The sequence below is a fragment of the Augochlora pura genome, chromosome 10, assembly GCF_028453695.1.
Source record: "Augochlora pura isolate Apur16 chromosome 10, APUR_v2.2.1, whole genome shotgun sequence".
Lineage (NCBI taxonomy): Eukaryota > Metazoa > Arthropoda > Insecta > Hymenoptera > Halictidae > Augochlora > Augochlora pura.
In genome coordinates this window covers 6258081-6283823 of record NC_135781.1, presented here as the reverse complement: position 1 = coordinate 6283823, position 25743 = coordinate 6258081, and the positions used below count along the sequence as shown (strand labels likewise).

Sequence of the window (25743 nt, the reverse complement as noted above, 5' to 3'; positions counted from 1 at the left end):
TCGTTAGTCATTTATTTCTCAGTTTTATCAACTAACTAACTTGAATCGATTTGTCCGATGTAGTTTTCCAATTGTTAATTGTTCAACGTAGAGTGTGCAACGAATTCACCGATTTTAGAGATCCTCTGTCTCCAACCGATTTTTAACTATAGCCTATACTCTGTAGTCTATATCTATGCCACTCTACTAAGGAACGCAGCTGCAGCACTGCGTCTGCGCACATTTTCAAATCGTTAAGATGCGGACTGAGGGATTATACAACAATTTTTACTCGAAATCGAAAAATTTCAATGTTGTATTTCAATTATATTGGAAAGAAATGTTCATGCAGTTCAGATGTTTAGATTTTTTCGACGTCGTAGGAATATAGAATCGAAATTTATTTCTGATGTTGCACTGTACTCAACGTAAAACAGGAACAACTGTTTTATTAAAGAATCGATCTATGAGGCGATGATCGAGCGTACAATCGAACACTTGATGTTGATTGTATGTCAACTGTATCAACACTGATGTTGACATGTTCATACGAACGAACCAGAGATACACACAAGTAATAAAACCGTATAAAAATAAAATGTAAATGTAAATCGTTCGAGAATAGTAGCTAATCTAGCAACGGTGTATGGAATGTATGACATATGATATACAAATAGTGGTCACATGTGCACGATTATTAATATATCTGTCATTTTGGAAGGCATCATAATTTCTATATTATTTTTCGCTATACCGCGTAGTTGCTACACGTACAAGTTACATGCATCGATAATGTTACCGGACTCCTTCCCGCGTCCGCTTTGCGGCGGATGTGATTCAAATCACACAAGGTAGAATTTCACAATCGCAAATCGCTGATCATTCTGTATTCGATACAACCTTTACAATTTTCTTCTAATCCAAGCACAAACTCTCATACGTTAGAAATGTGATGAATCAGAAAATCATTTAAGAAATTCCATTTCAATGACTAAAGAGGATAGAGAGCGTTCGTGTATTAATCAACGGAGTAATAAATCGATCGTTGATATTTTTAATTTTAACAGATACTTTGTACGCAAGGAAAAGGTGAGGAACGAAAGACGAGGAAAAAGTAACAAAGGACAAAGGATTAGGAGCAAATAGTAGAAAAATATTTTGTTCGAGTAAGAGAGATATTAGAGAGCGAATATTAGAAAAGTCACAGACGCAATTAACGTAATCACTATGAACGATAGTGGTATGTAATGAACCGATCGAACCGGTTTACACGCTAGCGACAAGTCAGTTTGTTTGTAAGCCATTAATAAATCAATCATGTTCTACTTGAAATTGCAGTCGGTGAACAAATGAGAGAACCAATATATTCGCCTGTATTAATATTGTACGTATAATGTACCATACAATATTAGAAGGCAAGTATTTGATTCGTACGAATGCCGCAAGTATCACATACGAGGACATTTTAATGTTCTATTCTTTCGAGCCATAATAATAATCTCCCATGCCATTTGCATGTATATTGCGATCAGATCATTCTGTTCCATGAAAAATAAAGGAATGACAAGTATTTAAAGCATATGATATAGTTACTTAAACTGCGAAATCTGCGTTTGGCGATGTTACGCATTCGAGTACAAATCAAATGTACGTACCTTAAATCGCCTACCTCGACTCTCAAGGTTTTCGTTGTCTTTTCAAAATATTAATCGTGTATTTCACACACCACCGACATGAATTAATATGACATTATGCAATCGTTCAGTAAGATTTCGCAAACTACAATAGCAACAATGAGTTGATCGCAGTATTTCTCTGTTTAAGTATACAATAAAGTGTACGATGTATGGCACTGAGAAAGTAGGAGAAACGACTTTGCCATTGCAACAACAAGTAGCATCAAAGTTATATGTCCGTTATCAATAATGAGCGAGTATTGCATATCTCGATGAATAGTATAAGCTTAAATGTGATCTAAATGATGCGTCTTTTACCATTAATGCTTACATGTTGATCGTAATGATCGCAATATCGAGAACAATGCATAAAAAAAAAAGTTGACAAGTTTCGATTAAAATTAACAAACATGCGATTAGCATGGAGTATCGAACAGCGAGAGCGATTATTCCTTATCCATGTAATTCGAATATACAAATGTTGTTTATCAACTTATAGTTAAAACTAAGGAACACGTTTGTACCAGACCATCATAGAATACAGATCGACAAACGAGTAGGAGTATGCGTCAAACGAGACGCGCAACCGTCTGATATTGAGTACACCGAGGAAACAGGATTTCATGTAACCACTGACCATCACTTACATTTACTTTTGCCGTCAAGTAACTTTTTCCAAAGATCAAATTGTTCGCTATATTTGACCATATGTATACTGATTCCTCGTTGAACGTTACACGCACTGTACGATATCTTCTTGTTTAAGAATTCGTTGGCATGCGTCCTTTTAATTCCAAGTTTGTCCGCGACGATTCCAGTCACAAATACGTCTTCGAGTTTCAGATACGTTTGATTCAACGCCGCTTCATACAACTTACGCACTATATCGGTTGACAACAAATAAGCCGGTCCAGTAGTAAAATCCGGGAAAACGGCATTTTTGAATTGCGTTTTAGATACATAGTACTTGCTCTTCTTACTCCTGATCGGTTTCCATTTTTTCGCAAGTCTGCCGAATATCACGCTTCTATCTTTCGCGTGTTTCATAGCGAACGACTGTAGACGCGGTACATTGATGAACATATCGTCGTCAGTCTTTAGTAGAAATTTAACCTTGGAACAATAGCTATCTACCCATTCTAAGGTAGAAATCGTTTTAAGAGTTAAATTGGAATAGGAATCTATAAACTTTCCACGTATCACGTCATTGTAAGTTTTCTGTTCCTTTTTTAAAATTGCTTCCATTTTGGAATCTAATGTTGCACCCAACATGAATAAGACACTAATGTCGCTTCTCTGACCAAAATGACCCCATGTTTGTCGTATGGCTGTTCGTGCCTCCAGATGGGTTGGTGCAGACATTATTATTATTACCAAGTCCATTTCCTTGCCAAAATTCGGACATCTCTCTGGTATAGGTACAGTATGGCCAGCTTCGTAAATGGCTCTTGCCAAATACTCGTTGCGTAAAGCAGATGGTTCTTTGGTTTCATTGGAAACGCTAACTGATGATTGAATTAAAGATGTTGACGACGTGGACGAGGTTGTAGCCACAGAACTTGATAGATTGGCAATTGCTTGTAGATTGTAAGGAGCAATAACATACTGTTCAGAAGACATATTTCTCGAGATTACGGCGACATGCTGCTCGGGACTCGAGTTCACATGTTGCTTGAATGCCTCTTGATACGGGGCAACACGACCTACACGGAAACAAAATACCTCGTTTACTCGAAAAATAAAAGTTTAATGTAACAACGATTTGAATACTTACTGGTATTTCGAGGTACAGCATATTGTGGCACATCGTAGTAAGTGGTGCGATAATATGCGTAAAAGGTTAAGCCGATTAGACCAAGAATAAGCGTTTGCAGAGGACGACTGCGAAGATGCAGTAACTGATGCATGATGACAGTTTCGCAGCAGCACGTCTGCCCCTTCCTTTAGGTTTGTCGTGCAGTCAATTTTTTATGATTCACATCGTTGCGGGTCGATTACGGATCCACGATCGAACAGTCCGTCCGGTGCCAGCACCTTTTCGGAAATGTCGCCGTAACGTCCAAAATGTTTTGCAATAACACCAACAAACAGGTTACTTCCATGCTGCTTTGCCGAAAGCAACAATACTTTCCGTATTCGATAACCGAGTTCGCTGCTTCGTTGCTGTGACATTCAACATGATTCGAACAGATGGCTGTTTATCGCGAAAAGATTAGCGACGATTGATTTCCTTCCGTGTTCTCACTATAGCCCGATTCCTGGTAAACTTTCACGCGCCGACATTCCAATTCTATCAGCGTCCGTTTTCGCTTCCCTCAAACTGGCAACCGCAACCGGGAACACGTACTGCAACTTCACCTACAGCCTGTGTATCCTATGTATCTGTGTAGACCTATCTACGCACTCGGGACAAGGTAAATTCTTATTCAATGTATCTCATGGTGAATGCGTTAATGCGGAACTGTCAAAACGCGTCAATTTGTAAACACGTAAACGCATAGACACGTGAATACGCGAATACGAGAAAGCATAAATATGTGAATTCGAGAATGCGAAAACGCGTAACAAATCAACTCTCTGCCTCGACTATTACCTCTTGCCATCAATTATTTTGTTGGTACGACATTGATAAATCCTGTATCGATGCATTATGAATTATATCTCGATAGTCAGAAATTTTCATCGATTTCGATGGAGCATTGTTGATATTTGGTGGTCTCGTCTTGTGTCGCTTCTCGATTACATAGATTCGTTTTAATCAACTATTCTGTTTAGCCGTATGACCGACTGTAACGATACCATATGATACTTAGGATACTGTTCAGTAGTTGTTTGAACGTTTACAGATGTCGCTGATTTTCTCTTATTACAGAGTTACAACACGTAATGACAAGCAATCGTATCAACTGGTAACATGTAAGAACAAAGTGGTAATTTTCTCTTTAATAATATATTAGTGTACCAACAATAATGATAATAAAGGCTGTACTTAATTTAATGTATCAAAGACAGAAAGTACGGATTATCGAGAATTTTTCAAGTACAGATTTCTACGTCTTCAGTACGCATGTCCTCGGAAGTAGATGTACATCCAGAAACAGGTGAACATAGCTTCAGAACTCTTATGTTAATTGCGCCTGCGTAGATTAGTTTAGACGATATTTAAATTGTCGACTGTAGGACCAAGTAACATTAGAATATTTGTGATTATTACCATAGTATAATCGAGAATACGTGAAACATTTGAATCGAGCAGTGTGCGTGTGAAAAAGTAGAGAATATTGTTAAGTAAAAATTGGGTAGACACGTGCGTAAATGTGGTAGCTTCCATTATCCATTGGACGGTACGCGATAAACAGTGAACGGCTTGCGCTTTTGCGGTCCTGTCCCTTCTTTCTGATCCTGTTTTGTATTCTGAATTTTCAGGTAATTTCGAGAAAATCAAAAAAGATACGATTGGAATTCGAAAAAAAGTTAAACTCTTTCACGGAAGAATTATTGGTGGAACAGTTGTCGGAGTTTTTATTGAAACGACTTGAGATTACAATTATATATTGGAAAACTAGCACGCGGGCGAGCAAGCGACCGAACGAGCGATCGATCGATAACCTATTTTTTCATAGCTGGCAAGCTGCCAGAATTTCAGGTAATTGTACCGGGACTTCATGGAAGCAAATAATGTAATCTCGTGCTGGGTCACCAGTGTTTTCCAAAGTTACTCTTTCAAAGTCACCATATTCTTTGCTCATTCTCAGCTCATTAAAATTGGCGACCAGAATTTGCGATCTAGAAATTTTTCGAAATACTAGAAGTAGAATGCGGCTAACGTCGCTTCTACGTAAAAAGAAACAAGAATAGTGCCAGGATAGCGTAAATAATTTCGAATGCGATTGTTGATCATTAAATTAACTTAAACATAGGTGTACGAAGATGCAATGGGACGTGGAGGGATGCAAGGTGGCGTAGCGAGATGCAACGGAATACATACATGCATACATACATATACACTTAGAAGGCGACATGGCTTGACGCGCTAAAAGTCGGATCGCTAGCGGCGGCGGCAACGGCAAACGCGGTTGCATTGCAGCCGGTCCTGAGATTCGGCCAGCATCGACGACTGTGCGCAACCGATCGATGCCCCACTACCGCTCGTCCCTGTCTAGAGACTATCCTTGCTTCGACTCTACCGTTGCTTATCCCTCCTTCGACACACCCACGCTATTCGCGGTTTCGTTCTCCCCCTTTTATTTATAAGGAACGCGAAACATCTAAATATTCTGTTCAATTCTATTTGTTCGTCTTTGTCCTACTTTCCTCCCTCTCTTACTAATCTTTGATATATAATGTTTTAAAGTTTCACTTTTTATCGATCCATACTTTTTCCGTGTACAAGCCCTTCTTTCTATTTTCATTTTACTGTCGGTCGTTGTCGCGACCACCTTTCAGATCACGAACTGATTTTTCGATGGTTTTGGTCGACCGAAACAACGATGATCCAGGTGTTTAATCGTTCCAGGTATATTTATTTAAATCTATTATTTTATTCTTCGTGGATTCTTTAGGATTTGTTTTTCTTTCTGTTTCATACACGACTCTCCACCCCACTTTCCTTTTCTTCAAATCCAGAAACCTACCCTCATCGTTGCAAACGGTTTCTGGTCAGCGTCAGCGTCGGCGTCGGCGTCGGCGTTGGCGTCGGCGTTGGCGTCGACCACAGCGACGGCGCCGGCGTCGTTAGCGCCGTTCGAACGGTTTGTCAGTTGACGAGCGGAGACGGTCGGGTTCGCCGGTTTGCTGTGGTCGTTCGAGAGTTTATCCGTCCACTCTCATCGAACCAATTTCGAACTTGACAAAAATGAAGAAAATTTTGTAGCTGCGACACAGTGAAAAGATTGCCGGTGATTCTGTTCTTTCGCGGTCGCTTCCCTGTCTCGCGTTTCAGGCGAGCCCGGGGCGGACACTGATAACCGTTCGCCGGACCGTCATCCACCGTATATTTCGACAGGATATCATGAACGCAGGATGATCTGCCAATATTCAGAGTCATCGTTGTCCCGTGTTCTTTGAGAAATAAGGTTGGTTCCAGTTGATTCGCAATAACGATCGTAAATGCTATACATATAGTGCGCGCATGCACGAAATAAAACGAGAAAGCAAACTGGAAAGTGATTGAGAGTGAACGAGAGAAAAGGTGCGGGGTAGAACGATGGCTAGGAGGCATGGGAGGGGGAGTGGGGTTACTCAGGAAGGGGCGAGAACTGTCGAGAGGGGAGTAAAGAAGGAGAAAGATTATAAGGGTGATGTAAAGGGTCAGGGTGAGGGGGTGGAGAGAGGTGGAGCGAAGGAGGCAAGAGGAGCAAGAGGACGCGGCGCAGAGACAAGAGGGCGGGTAGGGTGCAGAGTATGAGGGGGATAGCATATACATATATATATATCTTGAAAGAGAGAGAGAGAGAAATGTAGAATGGATCTACTCCAACAAGTAGATTTTCGATGTATTTATCTGGTAGAAAACATTTTGAAAATATATAACATCGAGTTCCCACTTTGGCGCACTTCACATTGAACACTTGCAGGATTATATAAAGTCGCGAGATCACGTCATGGGAACTTAAAAACTGATTGAAATATGTTTGGTATCAACTTATCGAATAAAAGTTCAATCCGAGGTCGAAAACATGAATAAAGAAACAAGATTTGAGCTGGTAGAAATACTCGCGCTGCGGTAAAAATGGATGCCACTGCGAGAAACGCTCGAAACGAATAACGTTCGCGTAAAATTTCGCTCGCCAACTGGAAAGTCTAGTGCCTCTAACTCGTTTGTCGGTCAAATTCTATTAGCATGCTGATCGATTTGTTATATTGGTCGCGCTCCACGCAATTCGTTGTCGAATTATTCGTTCGTTCGTGTTTTTCTTTTAACATCCGTTGGAGTTGTTATCGGCCTTCCGGGAAAACCAGGAGACCAATCTAATCGGTAACGGGGAAGCACGACGAATTCAACTTGACTTTCGAAATGTGTTTGAATAGTATACCATACGTATTCGTATACATAGTTTTGATTTCGGTCGAAATATAGGGACGCGTTGGGTGAGTGAGAATGCTCGATAGTTGTTTTTGGTCGTTCTACTCATCTGCGTTCAAAGACGATCAAACGCATTAAAAAATGTCTCTCGAATCGACATCGTCTTCGTTGCAGAGTCCATAGAAGTACGTGTACCTATGAAGCTTTATCGTGGCATACTAGCGGCGCGACACGACACGACACGAGACGACACGATACGACGCGACGCAATGGTAACGCGCGTGCATTATTGTACGATCGATTTACTCATTTACGTCGTTTCATGACCGATGCGGGGATGATTTTCCGCGGAGTATACATGGAAACTTGACGCGCATAACAGTACAAGACGGTAATTTCGATCCGTTTTGGTGACGATGAACGCTAATTTTAAGTACATCTACGAAGAAGTATTAAAATTGTAAGGGAGGCAAAGAACGATCAAAGTGGAGGAAAAAATGAATCGTGAAACGTCAAATATTAGATTTCCGACGGGATAGCATCCCAAGGCTAAATTCGATACACGCGAGACAGACGATTTACTCGACCGGAAAGTCTAGAGCCAATTTACCGGATCGATCAATCGTTCGTAGAGAAGAAGGAACGTCGATGATACATACGGTGGCTTCGTCGAGTACCCGTCCACGTCACGTCCAAGCATATGTATACATGCTCTTGCACGCACGAAACGCTGCTTGAAGTAGTACAACGTATACTGTGCACTGTATACTGCATACTGTATACTGCAGCTGTTACGAAAGTGTAAGATTCCCTCTTCTTTTTCCGTATATAAGTGAGAAAATCGTAACTGCGACAAAGGACAGTTGCGGCCTATTTGTATTGGAACGGGTTATTCCGTACGGCTGATCGCGACAGCTTATCGACGTCACGCGTCGCACCGGAAATATTTGCATATCTGGGTTGGAAAGTAAAAAGTTTGTATATACGGGTGTGCTCGAGTCGAGACGCGCTTACGAACCGTGTTCCGATTTGGTGTTTCAAAGTGGTTTTAGCATGATATTTGTGAAATCTGCGTGAAATGTACAAAATGTAACAAACTATTTCTATTTTGATTTCAAGTATCGGGAACGGCGACGGACTCGTGACCAAACTAGGCCTCCTCGGGGGAGGTCCTAGGAGTACCCAGAGATGATAGATCCCAGCTCGTCGGAAGAGAGCGACGAGGAGAAGAAGGAATCCAAGGATGTTGGAGCCGGGGGTGGTAGCGGCGGTGGTGGCGGAGGGGCGCGTGGTGGAAGTGGCAGCTCGTACGGCTCTCGACGACAAATCGGGCCGGGCGGGAGCCTCGGGGGCGCGAGTGGTCCCGCAAGCGGAAGCGCGAGTTCCCTGGCCTCGGGGACCGCATCTCCCGGAGGGTCCAGTCACGGACCCATCGGGACGCCCCGTGGCGGCGGGTCGGACCTTGCGTCGGCCCGGGACGCCTCGGGCCTTGCCGCTGGCAGGAACTCGTTGTCGCCGTCGATGTCTGCCGCGCAAGACGCGGCCAGTTATTCTCAGAGACCCACCAGTCCTTCGCCTTCAGTCGCCAGTGAGAAAACCGAAGCGAATTTGCAGGTAGCTTTTCTTATTTCTCGATGCCTTTTATACAGTAACACCTGATTTCCTGTTTGACTGCTTTCTGGGATATCCTTCCGCAGGATAAACAAGAACGCGAGGAAGAAGAAAGAAAGACTAGAATTCAGGTGTATGTGTTCGTGTCGAGATGCATTTCTTACCCGTTCAACGCCAAGCAACCGTTGGACATGCCCAGGCGGCAACTAAAAGTAACCAAGCAACAACTTGAGACGATATGCTCCCGCTTTCAGGTGAGCGGTTGTCTATTTGCGCCTGGTTGCGCGAGAGATTGCGACTCGACGAAAGACACCGGCAGGATATACATACCCGTATCGCGCGTCGATTCGAACGAGTCTCGAACTCTTCGGCTCATCGGTCGACCACGGAATTGAAACATTTCTTGTTACGGCTTACAGAGTTTCTTGAAGGGTGAGACGCAAATAATGGCGGACGAAGCGTTTCGCTACGCCATACAGAATTACCACGACGTGTTTTTAGCGTCGGACAGGGTAATTCAGATGGTGCAGAGCGGCGCTTGTTCGCAGCTCGACTTTCGCGAAGTATTCAAGAAAAACATCGAAATACGTGTACGGCGGCTACCAGAAATGAATGGTCTGAGCAAAGAGACTGTGCTTACGTCCTGGCTGGCCAAGTTCGATTGTATCATGAAAGGTACGGGTGACGAGGAGACGAAAAGGCCCTCCAGGATGCAACAGCAGTCTCTGATTTCGGAGATGATATTGTCTAAGGAACAGCTGTACGACATGTTCCAACAAATTCTTGGTATCAAGAAGTTTGAACATCAGCTTCTGTTCAGTGCCCTTCTCTTAGATTCAGCCGACGAACAGGCTGCGGCCATTAGACGGGAACTGGACGGTCGTCTGCAAAAGGTCAACGAAATGGAAAAGGTACCTCACGAGTTGCTTATTAACTGTATATTTACGTCGTTCACGAGTTTGCGGCTATTTGTTCTTCTTGTTACGATTTCTCGTTCGTTCGTTCAACAATCCGTAATATTTTTCTTGCACAGAATCGCAAACTTATGCCCAAGTTGCTCCTAAAGGAGATGGAGTCTCTCTATATCGAGGAGCTAAAATCGTCCATCAACTTGCTAATGGCCAATTTGGAGTCGTTACCGGTGTCAAAGGGCTCGATAGACGGCAAATACGGGCTACAGAAATTAAAGCGCTACAATCATCGGCGCGAACGCTCCCGCTGCCGTGGACAAAGTTCCCTGAAATTAGAAAGCGACTCTGCCGATACCGAACTTCAGCTGACGAAAATGGACGTCGGCCTGACATTCCAGTTGGCTGTGGTTGTGATCGAAGTTAGAGGCCTGAAGAGCTTGCCCTCTAATAAGATAGTTTATTGCACGATGGAAGTCGAGGGTAGCAAGAAACTGCAAACGGATCACGCGGAGGCATCGAAACCTATGTGAGTAGAATGGGGGTCTCCACCACTGACTCCAACCGACCAGAGATCATGGAAACTGAAATCGGGATTTTTAGGTGGGACACGCAGGGCGATTTCACGACCATGCACCCGTTGCCGGTGGTCAAGGTTCGCTTGTACACCGAGAACTCGGCAATGCTGGCGCTCGAGGATAAAGAATTGGGAAAAGTTATTATAAAGCCGACGCCATTTGCTTCGAAACAACCGGAATGGTACCGAATGTCTGTCCCGAAGAATTGTCCTGATCAAGATCTTCGAATAAGGATCAGCTGTCGAATGGACAAACCGTTCAACATGAAACATTGCGGCTACCTCTACGCGATAGGCAAATCCGTTTGGAAAAAATGGAAGAAACGTTATCACGTTCTTGTCCAAGTTTCGCAGTACACGTTCGCTATGTGCTCGTACAAAGAGAAAAGGAGCGAGCCCTCGGAAATGATGCAGCTCGACGGTTACACGGTCGACTACACCACACCGGTGTCCGCCAACATCATGTTTGGCGCCAACTTAGACGGTGGCAGGCAAGTAGTCAGATCGAGGACAGATCCTCTGACGAAATCGTTTCGATATGAAAATCTCAATGTTCTTTCTTCGATAGATTTTATTTCAATGCCGTGCGCGATGGCGATACCATAGTGTTCGCATCGGACGACGAGAACGAGTGTCAAACCTGGGTGATGGTCATGTACAGAGCGACCGGTCAGTCGCACAAGCCTACCCCCCAAGTTTCGGTCGTCGACAAAAATTCTGGCACGAACAAACTGCAGGGTGACGACAGAGCGAAGAAGCACGGGATGGAGGATTACATTAGCGCGGATCCTTGCAAATTCGATCACCACGGTCTTTTCAAATTTCTCCAGAATCTGATTCTGGATTATCGATTGAATGATCCGTATTGTTCTCTAGGGTGGTTCTCCCCTGGTCAATTGTTCGTTTTGGACGAGTATTTTGCTAGGTACGACATACTATAGGCCTCGGTGTAAGCATCGGTGTTTACACACGAGCAAGCACTTGCCACTCATACGCACACGCGCGTGCACACCGATTGGAACAGTTTTCATTTGCCGTTTGCCGTAGGTATGGCGTGCGAGGATGTTTTCGACATTTGTGTTATTTGAGCGATCTGCTGGACAGAATCGACCGGGGCCTCATGATAGATCCGACCCTCGTGCACTTTAGCTTCGCCTTTTGCGCTACGCATGTCTACGGAAACAGGACCGACAGCGTTGGTTCCATCACCTACGAAGAGAAGGAGAAGTTCCAAGAAATCAAGGAGCGGCTACGACTGATTCTTGAAAACCAAATCACCAACTTCAGGTACTCGACATGCTCGCTCAGTTCGTGTTTTTCGGTTTTCCATTTTCTCGCGAACCAACTTGCACAGAGCAAGACAAACTTAGTTGCCATTTCTGGAAGTCGAACGAGATTCGATCGATCGGGATTTTTCATGAAACAGGTATAGCTTTCCGTTCGGTCGGCCGGAAGGTGCACTGAAGGCCACTTTGTCGCTTTTGGAACGAGTCATGATGAAAGACGGCGTCACTCCGGTGGCTCCGGAAGAAGTGAAGAACTTGATCAAGGGTTGCTTAGAGACCGCGGCGCTGGTTAATTACACGAAACTCTCCGCCGAAGCGAAGATCGAGGACGACTTGAGCAGCGACGTGTGCGTTCCTCCTAGCAAGAAACTCGAAGATCTTATACACCTGTCTGAAATGTGCGTGGATCTGCTTCAGCAAAACGGGGAACATTACTCGGAGGTATTAGTTGGATTTCTAGAATCTAACGTTGTTTCTTGGAATTCTCGAAAGAGGCACGAAAACGGGTTTACTTGCATTTTTTTGGGGGAAAAGATCGATTCGTTTCTCTTTCTCTCTACGGTTAGAAACGAGGCAAATAATACAAAGAAGTATTTTGATTTTTGATTTTGGTGGCAGGCGACAGTGCCATTGCCCGGTACGTTGAAACTTGAAATTTGTCGCTCTTCGAGGATTCTTTGCTCAGGGTGGCGTACCCATCGCCCTGAGTTAGACGAAATGTGCCCTCCGTACATGTGTGACGTCCAATATTTTCACGATCCGCTCCTACTACACTGTACCGCAGGCGTTCGCCTGGTTTAGCGAGCTCATGGTGGAGCACGCCGAAATCTTCTGGTCCTTGTTCGCCGAAGACATGAACAAGGTGCTCGTTGAACAACCGCCGGACACGTGGGACAGCTTCCCGCTGTTTAAGATCCTGAACGATTACTTGAGGGAAGACGGTGAGTGAAAACGGTGGAAACGAGTTTCCGTGAAAATTTCTCCGAATCCAACTTTCTAATCATGCTCTTTTGCTTTCGATTCTTTTCACATCAATTTCCACTTTCGTTCCAATTCCCATTCCCATTCCCATTCCCATTTCCATCTCGATTTTCATTTCCATTTCTATCACCATCTCCATTTCTATCTCCATATCCATTTCCACTTTGATCTCCATTTCTATTTCCATGCCCGCTATTCCTTCTTTTCTTTGGTTCCCACCTCGCATCCCGGGTTCTCGCTTGCAGACAATTTAAAGAATGGTAGGTTTCATCAACATCTGCGCGACACTTTTGCACCACTGGTTGTACGTTACGTTGACTTGATGGAGACGTCGATCGCTCAGTCGATTCAGAAAGGATTCGAGAAGGAACGATGGGAAATCAAAGGTAACGGGTGCGCCACGTCGGAGGAACTCTTCTGGAAGCTGGACGCTCTCCAATCTTTCATTCGCGATCTGCACTGGCCGGATCAAGAATTCCGTCAGCATTTGGAACAAAGGCTAACCTTGATGGCTTGCGACATGATCGAATCGTGTATTCAGAAGACCGACACCGCCTTTCAGCAGTGGCTCAAGAAAGGTGTCACCTTCACCTCGACGGACTACATCATCCCTTCGGAAATGTGTGCGATGATCAATGTGATTTTGGACGCGAAAAAACAAACCATGAACCTGTGCACCATCGACGGTGTAGATGTGGTAAGTTATTTGGAATTTATCGTTGGTGTCAACGATTGACTTTTCCGTTGAACGATTTCGAGTTCTGTCTCGTTTCCAGCACAACTATCACGCCAAAATCGATGATCTGATCGACACAACCTCGGCTTCCATGACTCAAGGGATGATCAATAAGCTGATTACCGTGCTGGAAACAACATTGTCCAAGTTATCCCGTTACGACGAAGGCTCCTTTATAGGTTCCATTCTTAGTTTCACGGTACGTGATTATACCGTAGTTTTGTCGATGCTTCGCCGCTTTGTCGCAAAGAGGTTTTTGCTTGAGAGTTCTTTGATTTCAGAAGGTATCGGGAAGCGGAAAAGAAATGGGACAGGCCTACGTCAGTTTTACGCGAAATTGTATGGATCAGATTCGTGGCAAAGTTATGGACGATTTATGGATTCTGACGTGTTTCGAGGTAACACACGATCACGATCACGATTTATTCTATTTTTGTATATTCTCGTCCGTAGAACGTGTCGCCTAAGAACAGTTACCGTCTCGTTTCATTTCCGCAGCAATGGTACGCCGCACAAATTCAGATGCTGTGCACTTGGCTGATGGGAAGACCCGAATGCAGCTTGCATTTTTATCAGTGTACCTGTCTGGCTCATATCGTAAAAAAGATTTATTCCGATTTTGAGCTGCAGGGTGTGACGGAGGAAAAGCTGAATTCAGACCCATATCAGGTTACATCTAAAAGGATGCAAACGGAAGAAGCGAATTGTGCCTTATCCATGAGCGCTCAGAACGAAGAGTGAGTATCACAATATGTTGATATCTGATAACGAACGATGCGTTGCCTTACCATTGATAAGCATGCCGTCTGCATGATGCAGGCTGCATCCCGTCACGTTGCATCTCGTCGGATCCATGTATACTTAGGCATTTAATCATTTTTATTTTACGCTTGTTAAAGGGGGCTTTCGGAGAATGGTAACGACGACGAAGAGCGCCCGAAGACAAAGGTAACGATCGTCGAGAATGTTGCTGGCGAAGACGCAAATTATGTAGCTAATATCAGCAACGTTACATCGAACGTTGTCGGAAAAGTTGGCAGTATGTTCGGGAAAGGCATCGGTGGACTTTCTACGAAATTCAGTGGAGGCAGTTGGTTCTAATTACTGTAATTATTATTACTATTATTATTCCACCGCCACCACTATGACCACCACCACCATCATCATCATCATCATCATGAAGCACCAATCAATCGTTAATCATCGATTACCGTTATCATCACTGTCATCGTCATCAACATCATTATCATTATCATTACCGTTATTAACATCATCATCATCATCATCATCGCCACCACTATCATCGTAATGGTTATCGTCGTCGTTGTCGTTACCGTTAAATCGTCAAAACTGACACCATGATTGACACTCACTATGAAATTTTATTATTTTTGTCATTTTTATGCCCTCGTTATTGTTATCGTTATAAATTTCAACACTTCTACAATAATTCTACGTTCGATTAGTAAGTTTTTTGGCTATACATATGTACATACATACATACCAATAAAAACACAGAAAAAGAGAGAGAGAGAGACAGATAGAAAGAAAAAGAGAGGGAGAGGGAAAGAAAGAGGAACTGCAAACGAGAGGGCAAGAACGTTTAGATTATATTTTATGGATTTGTCAATCCATCGATTTCGTCGAGACGGAATCGTTGTTCGATTCGATCGATTGAAGCAATAAATTGAATTCTTATAAATTATAAATTGAATTCAAGCGAAGCATACATTTTAGTGTCTTACGTTCTGCGTCGGTTCTACAGACTTTTTCAGAAAAATTTGTTTGGTCGTTCGTCTAGAAAAACCGTTCTATCTTTTGTTCCGGATCATTATTATTTTCTCTTGATGAACAATTGAAACGAGAGTTAGCACAAATACGAACGATGCGACGTTCGAAAGAACGAAGAGAAAAGACTGCAGCGAAAGACGGTTTCTTTGGATGCTATCAAGCGACTCTATGGACAATCGCATTTTTCTTTTCTAGAAACCCTTCGATTTTCAAGCGCGACTCATTTCGAAACTGATAGATTCTCGCGCAACTTCGGACCGATTGATTGCACACGTTAAACACTTATGCCATATCAGATTGTACCTACCTCGATTTCAACAATACATATCTTGATTCGTATACATATATTCGTATGCAGCTATCCGTACCTGAGGAGGTGTACCAAGTGCTACTACTGTTATTAATTATCGTACTAGTTGTTTGATTTCGACGAACTGTTCAACCACCAATTTGTAAAGCAGAAACAAGTCATTTCACTGGTTTTAGTTTGTTGAGTTAGAGTTGTGAACAAACTCGATCAGTGGATACGATCGATGCATACACATAGAAAGAGAATGCGCAACGTTGATCGGCAGATCGACAGCCGATAAGAGTACGATAAACGGTAGACGATAAACAATAGACGATAGACTGTAGACGGTAGCTTAGACAACTATTGTAGAAAATCGCGCGACCGAGTTATAAAGGTAAAATAAATATGTATATCGAATAGCGCGGTAACGTCGCATCGACCGTCGAGCTCTCTGATCTCGTTACAATTAGTTGCCATTGAATTATCCTAATGAGTGCTTTCATTGTTCCAGAAGGCTTTACTTACACGGGAGAAACACCTCGAAACGCCGAATAAACGAAACGAACGATCGATCGAACAAACGGGAAGTTGTAATTCTAAAAGATCGTGTCTGTGTTCCGGTTGACACTGATTTGATCGTTTTGTTCTTGTTCGGCGCACGAGGCGACAAAAAAGAGGTATTATACATATAGCGAATGTTATGATAATAGGAAGAATGCGTAACATTCGTTCAGCTATTCTTTCGTTGGGAGAGACGAGGAATGCGTGCTACATTCTCTATATTAGCGAATTCGAATACAGTTGTCGATAACAGTTTCTTTGTACATATTCTAGTAAAAAAAAAAAGGGTACGAGGAGAAAGGAAAAGGAGATTTTTATACCGTGTAAATTAACAGGTTGGAACGCGATTGCGCGCGTCAACTAATGCGTAGTCGAATCGTACGTGTTACGATTTTACGCTTCACGATTCACGATTTATGATGTACCATGTACCATGCGCGACTTACGATTTACGAACTACGATTTACGACTGTGAAAATAAGTCCGACGAACCGTCGTCGATGCATCAGATGGAAATTCCCATTCGTTCGATTCGACGCGTCTAGCAAATTTCTTGGATTAGTCATTGCAAATGATCAATATTGATTCGACAACGGAGAGAAACTTGAAACAACGCGCGCATCAGTTGCAATTTGTTCTTTCATATCAGAAATGCCTTTCGTAGCCTTCGTATAGGCGAATAATGCGTACATTGCGTACGTGTATTGCGTACATATATAAGTGTCGCTTCTCGTTTCATGGGATTCACAAGATATCGATGGAATGATAAGGAAGGACGATTCTACTGTCACGGTTAGCACTAGGTTTTGTAGCAAGCTGCGCGAGAGGGTCGATAATATTTTCGATGTGATCGAAGGAAGTTTGATTCTCCTTGAAATCTATTCCTTCTTTACAGTTAAATCGTTGCGTTGCGTTGCGTTGCGCTGCGATGCGTTCCGCCGCGTTGCGTTTCGTTGCGCTGCGTTGCATTGCGCTGCTGAGTTACGTCGCGTCACGTTGCGTTACGTTGGTTACACGTCTTTAATGGCCCACTACCGAATACATCGGAACGTCAGAACAGATTATTCGAGGCCTTTGATAAATATAACTGTATCGTTTAATCGCAAAGCAGCGTCAACGTTTTCCGACGCCACACTGTCAACGAGAAGGCTATTTTTTGGCCCCTAACGTGCTAAACGAACAGACGTACAACCGAGAGTAGTGAAATGTTATCAAAACCAAAGTTAAATCGTTGTAGCGTACTTACAGCCGATGTTAACGGTACTACAATTAATATAATTACTATTACTACTATTACTATTACTACTAACTACTACTACTACTACTACTATTACTATTACTATCACTACTACTACTTCTACTACTACTATTACTACTACTATTACTACTACTATCACTACTACTACTACTACTACTACTGCTACTACTACTATTACTACCACTACTACAACTGCTACTATTACTACTACTACTACTACTACTATTACTACTACTACTACTACGATCACTACTACGACTACTACTGCTACTATTACTACAACTACGACTACTACTATGACTACAATACTGCTACTAGAACCACCACGAAAACCACCACAATCACGACTACTACTTCTACTCGACTGCTGCCACTGATATTATTATCAATATTCTCGCCATTGCTAGCATTCTTCTCCGTCTTTGTTTCCTTATTATTATTACCATCGCCGTTATTGCTATCAGTAAATATCGTGTAATATATACTGTTATTTAGATTAGAAAATTCTTTCGTATCTTTTCAATTTTCGTCTATTCCAGTTTCGAAAGAGTTTTACTTATTGACTCTGATTTAAACGACTCGTTTATCTTCTTTCAATGCCTCCAATTTTATACAGTTACACATCAAACATACATACCAGGCACTCTAATACAGTTACATGCACAAAAATTTGTGTACATAGAAATACATACACTGATGGAGATACCAATACGAATACCGATACAAAATACCGATACAAAAACCGATACGGAACCGATACGGAAACCGATACGGAAACCGATACAGATACCGATACAGAAACCGATACAGAAACCGATATTAGATACCAATACAGAAACTGATACAGAACTGACACAGAAACCTATACAGATACCGATACAGAAACTGATACAGATACCGAAACAGATACCGATACTGATACCGATACCGATACTGATGTCGATACAGATACCGATACAGATACCAATACAGATACCGATACATTTACAGATACAGATACAGAACAGTCACAGATACCGGACAGATACAGAAACAAATACAGAGACCGGTACAGATACAAATACAGGAACAGATGCAGAGACAGACACATAGACAGAAACAAAGACAATTACAGACACTTATCCAGAATACAGATACACATGCAAATAAACACACAGAGACATACAGAGAGAAAGAGAGTGTGAGAGAGCGAAAGAGAGAGAGAGAGAGAAAGGGAGAGAGAGAACACGCGCATAGAAAGAGAGGGAGAGAGAGAAAGATATACACACACGCAAACACAGTATACATATACAGTTATGAAACAAAAGCAAAGAGCTCCTAGGCTCAAGATCCATACCTCGAGCCCTCTCTTGGTATTTTTCTATCACTCGACCTTCATTGCGTTATCTTTAACAAAGTTGAATTATCGATTAAAGAGAGGGTCTTTTACTCTAGCCAGTGTTCTATTCGATCCAAAGTTCTATGGAATTGTTGTTCTCTCGTTAATAAAAGATCCGAAAAAAAGGAAGAAACACGGTTCAAGCACGTATACCCAAACTTAATTTCCTTTCGGAGAAATTTGTACAGAGAAGCGGTGTCGCGTAGTCATTTCTTCCCCGTAACGATCGTATCATCAAACACCATTTTTCTTCGATTACTGGCAGTTCGTACGTGTAGATCGATTCCGAAATTCCGAATCAAGATTTCTAGTCACAACACCCCAACAGCGCAAGTGTCTTTTGCGTAGAATGCTCTCGTATGAATGTTAGCTATGTATGCATTTTCTATAAAGGCAATCCTCATGCACGCACGCAACACGCATTTTCACATTGCATTGTCATTGTACCAAAAGCGAATACTTTTTGTAAATAAATGTACTAATGTTGGTAGCTCGTCTCTTTGCTTCGAAAGATCGAGAGTCGCGATCGAATTGGCCGATGTTTCGTTATCAACCCACTGCTCACCGACATATCTTCGCAACTTTCACACTTGACCTTTATGATAATTGACCTCGTTTTCCAACGCAGTCGTATGATCATAATTTCTTTCAACTCGTAAAGCACAAGCTCGCGCTAGCTTGCAAGCTAGTACAACATGTGCACGTGTTCAGAGAATGTTCGAAACGCATTCTAAACGTGTTCCAACGTGAACACACGCGGTACCTGCATTGTACGCAGATGGACAGATTGTTGCGAATGTGAACGCGAGTCGCTCATTCGATAATTGCGACAGCTTTTCAATTCTTTGCATGATCCTGATCATTTCAATCGTTATTAGATTACACGGTTCAGACGTCGAAACCGAACAACTGGAAATCATTCGGCCAAGGAGACAAGGATGTAGGCGGTAAGCGAAAATCAACGTATCTGTGCGACAACGAAAAATTGTTTCCTTACATCGAATCGGTTCTTCTTTCGGATCACGTTCGGATTATTGACTAACGTTTTCAAATCCAAATTCAAGTAGGTAAAGGAGGCTGCTCTATCATCGATTAGACTTCAATTTTTCAAGTAACTCTCCAAGCGATTTTTAAAGCGACTTTAAAAAGGGATTTTGTCCCGTAGCATTATTCATTTCACTTGCTTCTCTTCGATCGAGTAAATTATATTTCGAAGCAGCAAACGATACTTCTGATTCGAAACCTAACAACGATGCAATAAGAATCGTCGCGACACCGCAAATTACAGTAATTGTAAAAAAGTAGGTAACAGCAATAAAGGTACAATAAAAATATATTTACAGCAACGAAACTACTTGGATATTTCTCGATTCCCTTGCTCTCCTTTGATCCTGGATAGAAACGATAAACGCGTACATTCGTGTATAAAGAACAAAACAAAATGCTGCTTTCGCAACATACAATGACGGATCAAAGTACTCGTCCACCATTTAAAACGTAATAATCTTTGTAAAACTGAACTACATGATTATTTTTTTTAATGTTAAAGAAACTAGGTTACCATTGTTTTAAATTTTGCTTTATTACTTGGAATGACAAAAAAAAGATAAAAAGATTCTGGCTTTTTAACTTTTTTTTATCATTGCCTATAACATAAATTAGAAAATTCGTTTTGTAAATCTCGCTAACTTATGTGCATGGTAACGGTTCTATCGAAGTAAAAAGAAAATAAAAAGCGAAAATTTTTTATTTTCTTTTTTATTTCAAACAATAGCAAAATTGTCCTAGTTCCTAAAATTTCTAGGTCACTGTGTTTGAATTTTAAAATAAAGCGCCAGTGCCCGTGGTGTGGCGTACTAACTCATCGAAATCAACCAGTCAAAGTCGAATACAACTGCAAACATGATTGGTTAAAGTTAGATTGTTAGATAATCGTTTGCATTGAATGGCTGGCTAAGATGTAGTGCACAGATGTACAAGGAAGACTAACGGGAGAGGAAACGGGGATCCCCTCGATTTTGCTTTCCCCTCACGCGCACATTCCTTCTACTGTCTAAATACATGCATACATATCTATCACGATATACGTGTACGTATGTATGCATCTAGCCTTATCTAGCTATCTATCTATCTAACTCTAGCTTTAGTTATCGCATCGTTACAGTAGCCAACGACTACACCGAATTCTACAAAATCTGTCTCAATCTGTTATGTCACGCGCGAGACACGGATATCGTAGAATATGAAATAAGAATTGGTTGTGCAACGATTCCCGTTGGATATTCGACCATTTTGTCCTTTACGGTGCTTAAGGCGAGGCGCAAAGTAGTACAAAGCACGAGGGTTTTGACACGATGCAAACTGTACGGTGCGTTAATAAGGGCAAAGGTGTTTCATAAGAATTGGCCTGTCGACCTTGAGGTTCTCTAGTTCTATCGTTCCGTGTTCGGTTCGTGGCCAACCCCGTGTCGAACTAATCTTGAATCAGAATCAGAGGTCTTGTCGTCAAGATCAAAGAGACTGAACGAGTTAGAAGCAGAACTATTTCCGATCGATAGAAAATTAAAACGATTACACGCTCGAAGATTACCCAAACGATTTACGGTTTACGGCTTACGATGATTCCGGTAAGTATAGGTTTGGGATCTTGAAGACAGTTGACGTTCAACCTGTAAAAGACAACGTCCAAAGATCAACGTTTTTCAACAAATCGTCAACAATTGTTTTTAGTCTGCCGTTCGAAATATCGTCCGTCGTTCATTCTCGACGTCAAAATGGACTGGTGCTCAGCAGGTGAGGATATTCTCGATTTTATAATTTTTACCTCTGTCTCCAAACATAACCTCAACTCTCACATTTTACTTCTTCTTTTACTTTATATTTACTTCTTGTCTCTGCAATGATCATACGTTTCTATGGAATTAATTATTTGTTCGCGGCCTTCCCTCAATTATTATCACCTTGCAATAATCTTTTGTTTCGAACAAGTAAATTATTTTTTCGCGCATCGGTTGCGTTATACGTTGAAGGACATCAAAGGTCATTCGATTTTAATTCTAATAGTTTCGTGATAAATTTGTTAAATTCTCATGCGCGATCCTGTTTCTTTGTGCCAATGCAAATTTGTTGCCGTGAAACAAGAAATTCTTGCATTATTAGTTAGTTTCTCTTATGTATTTCGTTTTCACAGATGACCGTACGAGACGCTTTGAATGCAGCCCTGGATGAAGAAATGGAAAGAGATGAAAAAGTATTTTTGCTCGGTGAAGAAGTTGCTTTGTATGATGGTGCTTATAAAGTATCTAGAGGTTTATGGAAAAAATATGGAGATAAGCGTGTTGTAGATACCCCTATTACGGAAGCAGGTTTCGCTGGAATCGCTGTTGGAGCTGCCATGGTAGACCAAATTCAACTTCAGTATTTTTTTCATAGAGCGACGTCATATTATATTGTGAAAATGTTTTAGGCTGGCCTGCGCCCTGTCTGCGAGTTCATGACATTCAACTTCTCAATGCAAGCAATTGATCAGATCATTAATTCTGCGGCAAAGACGTTTTATATGTCTGCTGGTAGAGTAAATGTTCCTGTTGTCTTCCGTGGTCCTAATGGAGCAGCAGCAGGTGTAGGTGCGCAACATTCACAATGCTTTGGTGCCTGGTACAGCCATTGTCCTGGCTTAAAAGTGGTATCGCCCTACACTAGTGAAGATGCCAAAGGTTTACTAAAGGCTGCCATTCGAGATCCTGATCCTGTAGTTGTACTGGAAAATGAAATCTTGTATGGGATACAGTATCCTATGTCGGACGAAGCTCTGTCGAAAGAATTTGTTCTGCCTATTGGAAAAGCAAAAATTGAACGAGTTGGGAAACATATTACCTTGGTGGCACATTCCAAAGCAGTCGAGCAAGCGCTCGAAGCAGCGAATGAACTTGCAGGGAAGGGTATAGAGGCTGAAGTAATAAATCTTCGATCTTTGAGACCGCTGGATTTAGACACTATCACGCAGTCGGTAGCAAAGACAAATCACATTGTGACCGTGGAACAAGGTTGGCCGCATTGTGGTATCGGTGCGGAAATCAGCGCAAGAATTTCCGAAAGTGAGTCTGAACTGTATATTATTATTTTGCTGTATTAGCGTAGTTTCGATTATGAACGATAACGATTTATTCTTAAAATTACAGGCGAAGCGTTCTACCACCTCGATGCACCAGTAATTCGTGTCACAGGTGTCGATGCACCTATGCCTTATGCAAAAACTTTGGAAACTGCTGCTCTGCCACAAATGACCGACGTAGTGTTTGCGGTGAACAAAGTACTTGGCGTAGCAGAGTAACTATTTCTAGAAATCTATAGGTAAAATTCAATTTCCCATCAAGTTGACCGTTCCTGCCAATTTCTTACTCACCATCTTCTACCCGTTCCTTAATTTAGCATCCTTTAGATTCCTTGCTAGGTAAAGAGAGCATGTAGCGGAGAGTAAGTACAAAGTTCAATAATAATAAGAAAAATTATAGAAATTTATGTTTAAGTAACTCCGAAACTTTCGCGTATATACAAAGTGAAACGTTTATTTATTAATTGGTTTTTAGTACAAGCAAACATACTTGTGAATACCGTTAACGTACATATACATAGTATATACTATATACTATACGCTATATACTATATGCATACATGTATATGATGTGGTATACGTATGAGCAGTAGTATCCAATAACAAATTAATATTACGCGTTGTGGAATATACGCAATGGACGTTGGTAACATAAAAGAAATGTAAATTATCGGCGTATAAGAAATGAGCGTGTAAACGCTGCATTTGTTTATCGATTATTTATTACTGAAACGTAATAAATTGCAATGTACATAAAATCCGTCTATATTCTTTCATCTGTAATGACTAACTACCCGTCGATGCTAACTATATTTATTTTTTGCACAGTGTCGTCGTCCCCCGCCGATAGTCATGTATGATACATACGTAATAAACAACATGTTATGACAGTCATGTAGCGTTCGAAAGCGTCCCTTAATCCTCCGTCTCTGAAAAATTAAATGTTCAATTTGAATGGGACCAGTTAAGCGCATTACCCTACACGTTCTTGCATCTCACCTCAGTACAGGCATATCTAACGCGCATTGTGTATAAACTGTTAGAAAGTTCCTAAGATCCGTGTGACTCCAATTGATTTGGCGCCATGGTTCAATGCATTTCTCTACCAATTCTAAAAAGAAGAACCTTAGGTCTCTGGACCGATGAAGATTACATCCTAGTCCCAATATCGCTCTGGAGTAGGAACGAAAATTGCTGTCCACTTCTTGATAACAACGTTCAGGAATCATAGGTTTCAGTTTGATACATACTAAACTGCAAACAAACGTTGCTAAAAATAATTCATTTTCAAAGATTTTGGAGTATTAGACACTTCGAAAAACAAATAACATACTGTTTGTGTTGTACATTATTTTCCAAGTATATCCTACAGTCTGCCAGTTCGAATAAAAATTCTCTGTCCAAATCCGTATCGAAGTATTCGGAACCTACGCAGCGATATGTCCACAGTGACATCATACTATTGGCGCAATGATATAAATCCGGAAATGTTAGAAATTGCAGCTTCCTTTTGTTCATTTCGAATCTGAGACACGCGATGAACACCACAGCCGCGTATCGCCTAAGGGATCGTAAGTATTCATTAATTAATAATGTTATGGGGTGATCGAGGTGGTGCGATAGTAATTCGTGATTTTTGACTTATGTTTACTTGGCAAGGTCTTCGGATAGTAAAAAGTGTTGCTCGATATTAGTGACCAAGGAGCCTGGCAAATCCTCGACAACCTTAGATACTCGTTTTACGTTGTCGTACTGTCTGCGACAGCTTTTTAACGTAATACCCGTCTTTTCCGATACTTCGTCCATATCTTTCCTACTTTTCGAGGTTAATTTTTTGCCCAACAATTCTCTGATAACAATATCATCGAATTCGTAGTACCTAGCAAATGTAACCGTGATCGTTACACGGCGAACATTAATTAAAAATTACCAGGATCAACATTGTTAACATAAATTTTCTTACATTTCAATAAGCATCTGACTAGTTTGAGGTTCTATCTGAAACGCAAGTTGTTCGCTCGCTAATTTTGTAGGTGTATGGAGCAGTTTCTCCAAAAGAGCATAAGTTCGATAGTGGTCTAGGATGTCGGAAGCAACCAACTCGATAGGGGCGTTCGTTAGATGACATATACCTCGTTGATGCAAAATATTGACCGCATCGCTAGCTAAGTTAGTAGAACGTCAAAACACAGCGATTAGAAAGGGATTACATTTGAGGATTTTGGATGTCATGTTTATGCGCAGAGCTTTCTATTTTGTCAGAGAAATAAATTTTACAAACTCACAAGAATGACCATCGACCCAAAGCTGATATATTTCGGGATCGACGAGGGTATAATTACTTATGAATACGTCAACCTCTGACAACATCTTGAACACACGATATTTTCCGAGCCAAACGAAACGAAAGCTGATCTCATCCAAGAATGGATTTACCCGCACGCAAAATTCAAGACATTGCGATGATACGTATCAATTTCTTCATATAACTTCGATTATATACATTATCGAATACATAATACGTGTCGCGTAACGTACATGCACAAAAGTCAACGTCAACATCGATAGTG

At 41.7% G+C, this 25743-nt stretch overlaps 4 protein-coding genes and 1 long non-coding RNA gene across 12 annotated transcripts; 3 read left to right on the top strand and 2 right to left on the bottom strand.

Moving 5' to 3' along the window:
* Positions 1-359: 359 nt before the first annotated feature.
* On the bottom strand, positions 360-4394 carry LOC144475758 (beta-1,3-galactosyltransferase 5). Of its 2 annotated transcripts, XM_078191999.1 has the most exons (3): positions 4249-4394; positions 3430-4051; positions 360-3358 (listed from the first exon to the last, which is right to left on the bottom strand). In XM_078191999.1, the coding sequence occupies exons 2-3, from the start codon at positions 3560-3562 to the stop codon at positions 2295-2297; spliced, it is 1197 nt and encodes a 398-aa protein (XP_078048125.1). In that variant the 5' UTR covers positions 3563-4051; positions 4249-4394; the 3' UTR covers positions 360-2294. The 2 variants fall into 2 exon arrangements, with proteins under 2 accessions (XP_078048125.1, XP_078048124.1); XM_078191998.1 differs by having other exon boundaries at positions 3430-4389.
* Positions 3950-5214, top strand: LOC144475763 (uncharacterized). Its single transcript, XR_013494925.1, has 3 exons — positions 3950-4069; positions 4528-4756; positions 5082-5214. It is a non-coding gene; the product is annotated as an uncharacterized LOC144475763 (long non-coding RNA).
* Positions 5215-6392: 1178 nt separating this feature from the next.
* Positions 6393-20401, top strand: Cadps (calcium-dependent secretion activator 1). Of its 7 annotated transcripts, none has more exons than XM_078191989.1 (16): positions 6393-6730; positions 8800-9294; positions 9378-9545; positions 9711-10202; positions 10325-10728; positions 10803-11267; positions 11345-11701; positions 11824-12063; positions 12203-12505; positions 12837-13003; positions 13289-13740; positions 13820-13978; positions 14061-14177; positions 14278-14516; positions 14679-14885; positions 19938-20401. In XM_078191989.1, the coding sequence occupies exons 2-15, from the start codon at positions 8869-8871 to the stop codon at positions 14878-14880; spliced, it is 4191 nt and encodes a 1396-aa protein (XP_078048115.1). In that variant the 5' UTR covers positions 6393-6730; positions 8800-8868; the 3' UTR covers positions 14881-14885; positions 19938-20401. The 7 variants fall into 7 exon arrangements, with proteins under 7 accessions (XP_078048115.1, XP_078048117.1, XP_078048116.1 ...); XM_078191991.1 differs by lacking the exon at positions 19938-20401 and adding an exon at positions 16374-19114 and having other exon boundaries at positions 14064-14177; XM_078191990.1 differs by lacking the exon at positions 19938-20401 and adding an exon at positions 16377-19114.
* An 819-nt stretch (positions 20402-21220) lies between these two features.
* Pdhb (Pyruvate dehydrogenase E1 beta subunit) lies at positions 21221-24067 on the top strand. The gene is made up of 5 exons (XM_078192001.1): positions 21221-21686; positions 21790-21852; positions 22250-22456; positions 22526-23156; positions 23241-24067. Exons 1-5 carry the CDS (start codon positions 21678-21680, stop codon positions 23390-23392), a joined length of 1062 nt encoding a protein of 353 aa, XP_078048127.1. The 5' UTR covers positions 21221-21677; the 3' UTR covers positions 23393-24067.
* On the bottom strand, positions 23852-25727 carry Fibp (acidic fibroblast growth factor intracellular-binding protein). The gene is made up of 6 exons (XM_078192000.1): positions 25459-25727; positions 25137-25338; positions 24825-25052; positions 24507-24734; positions 24173-24427; positions 23852-24102 (listed from the first exon to the last, which is right to left on the bottom strand). The coding sequence occupies exons 1-6, from the start codon at positions 25541-25543 to the stop codon at positions 24024-24026; spliced, it is 1077 nt and encodes a 358-aa protein (XP_078048126.1). The 5' UTR covers positions 25544-25727; the 3' UTR covers positions 23852-24023.
* Positions 25728-25743: the final 16 nt, after the last annotated feature.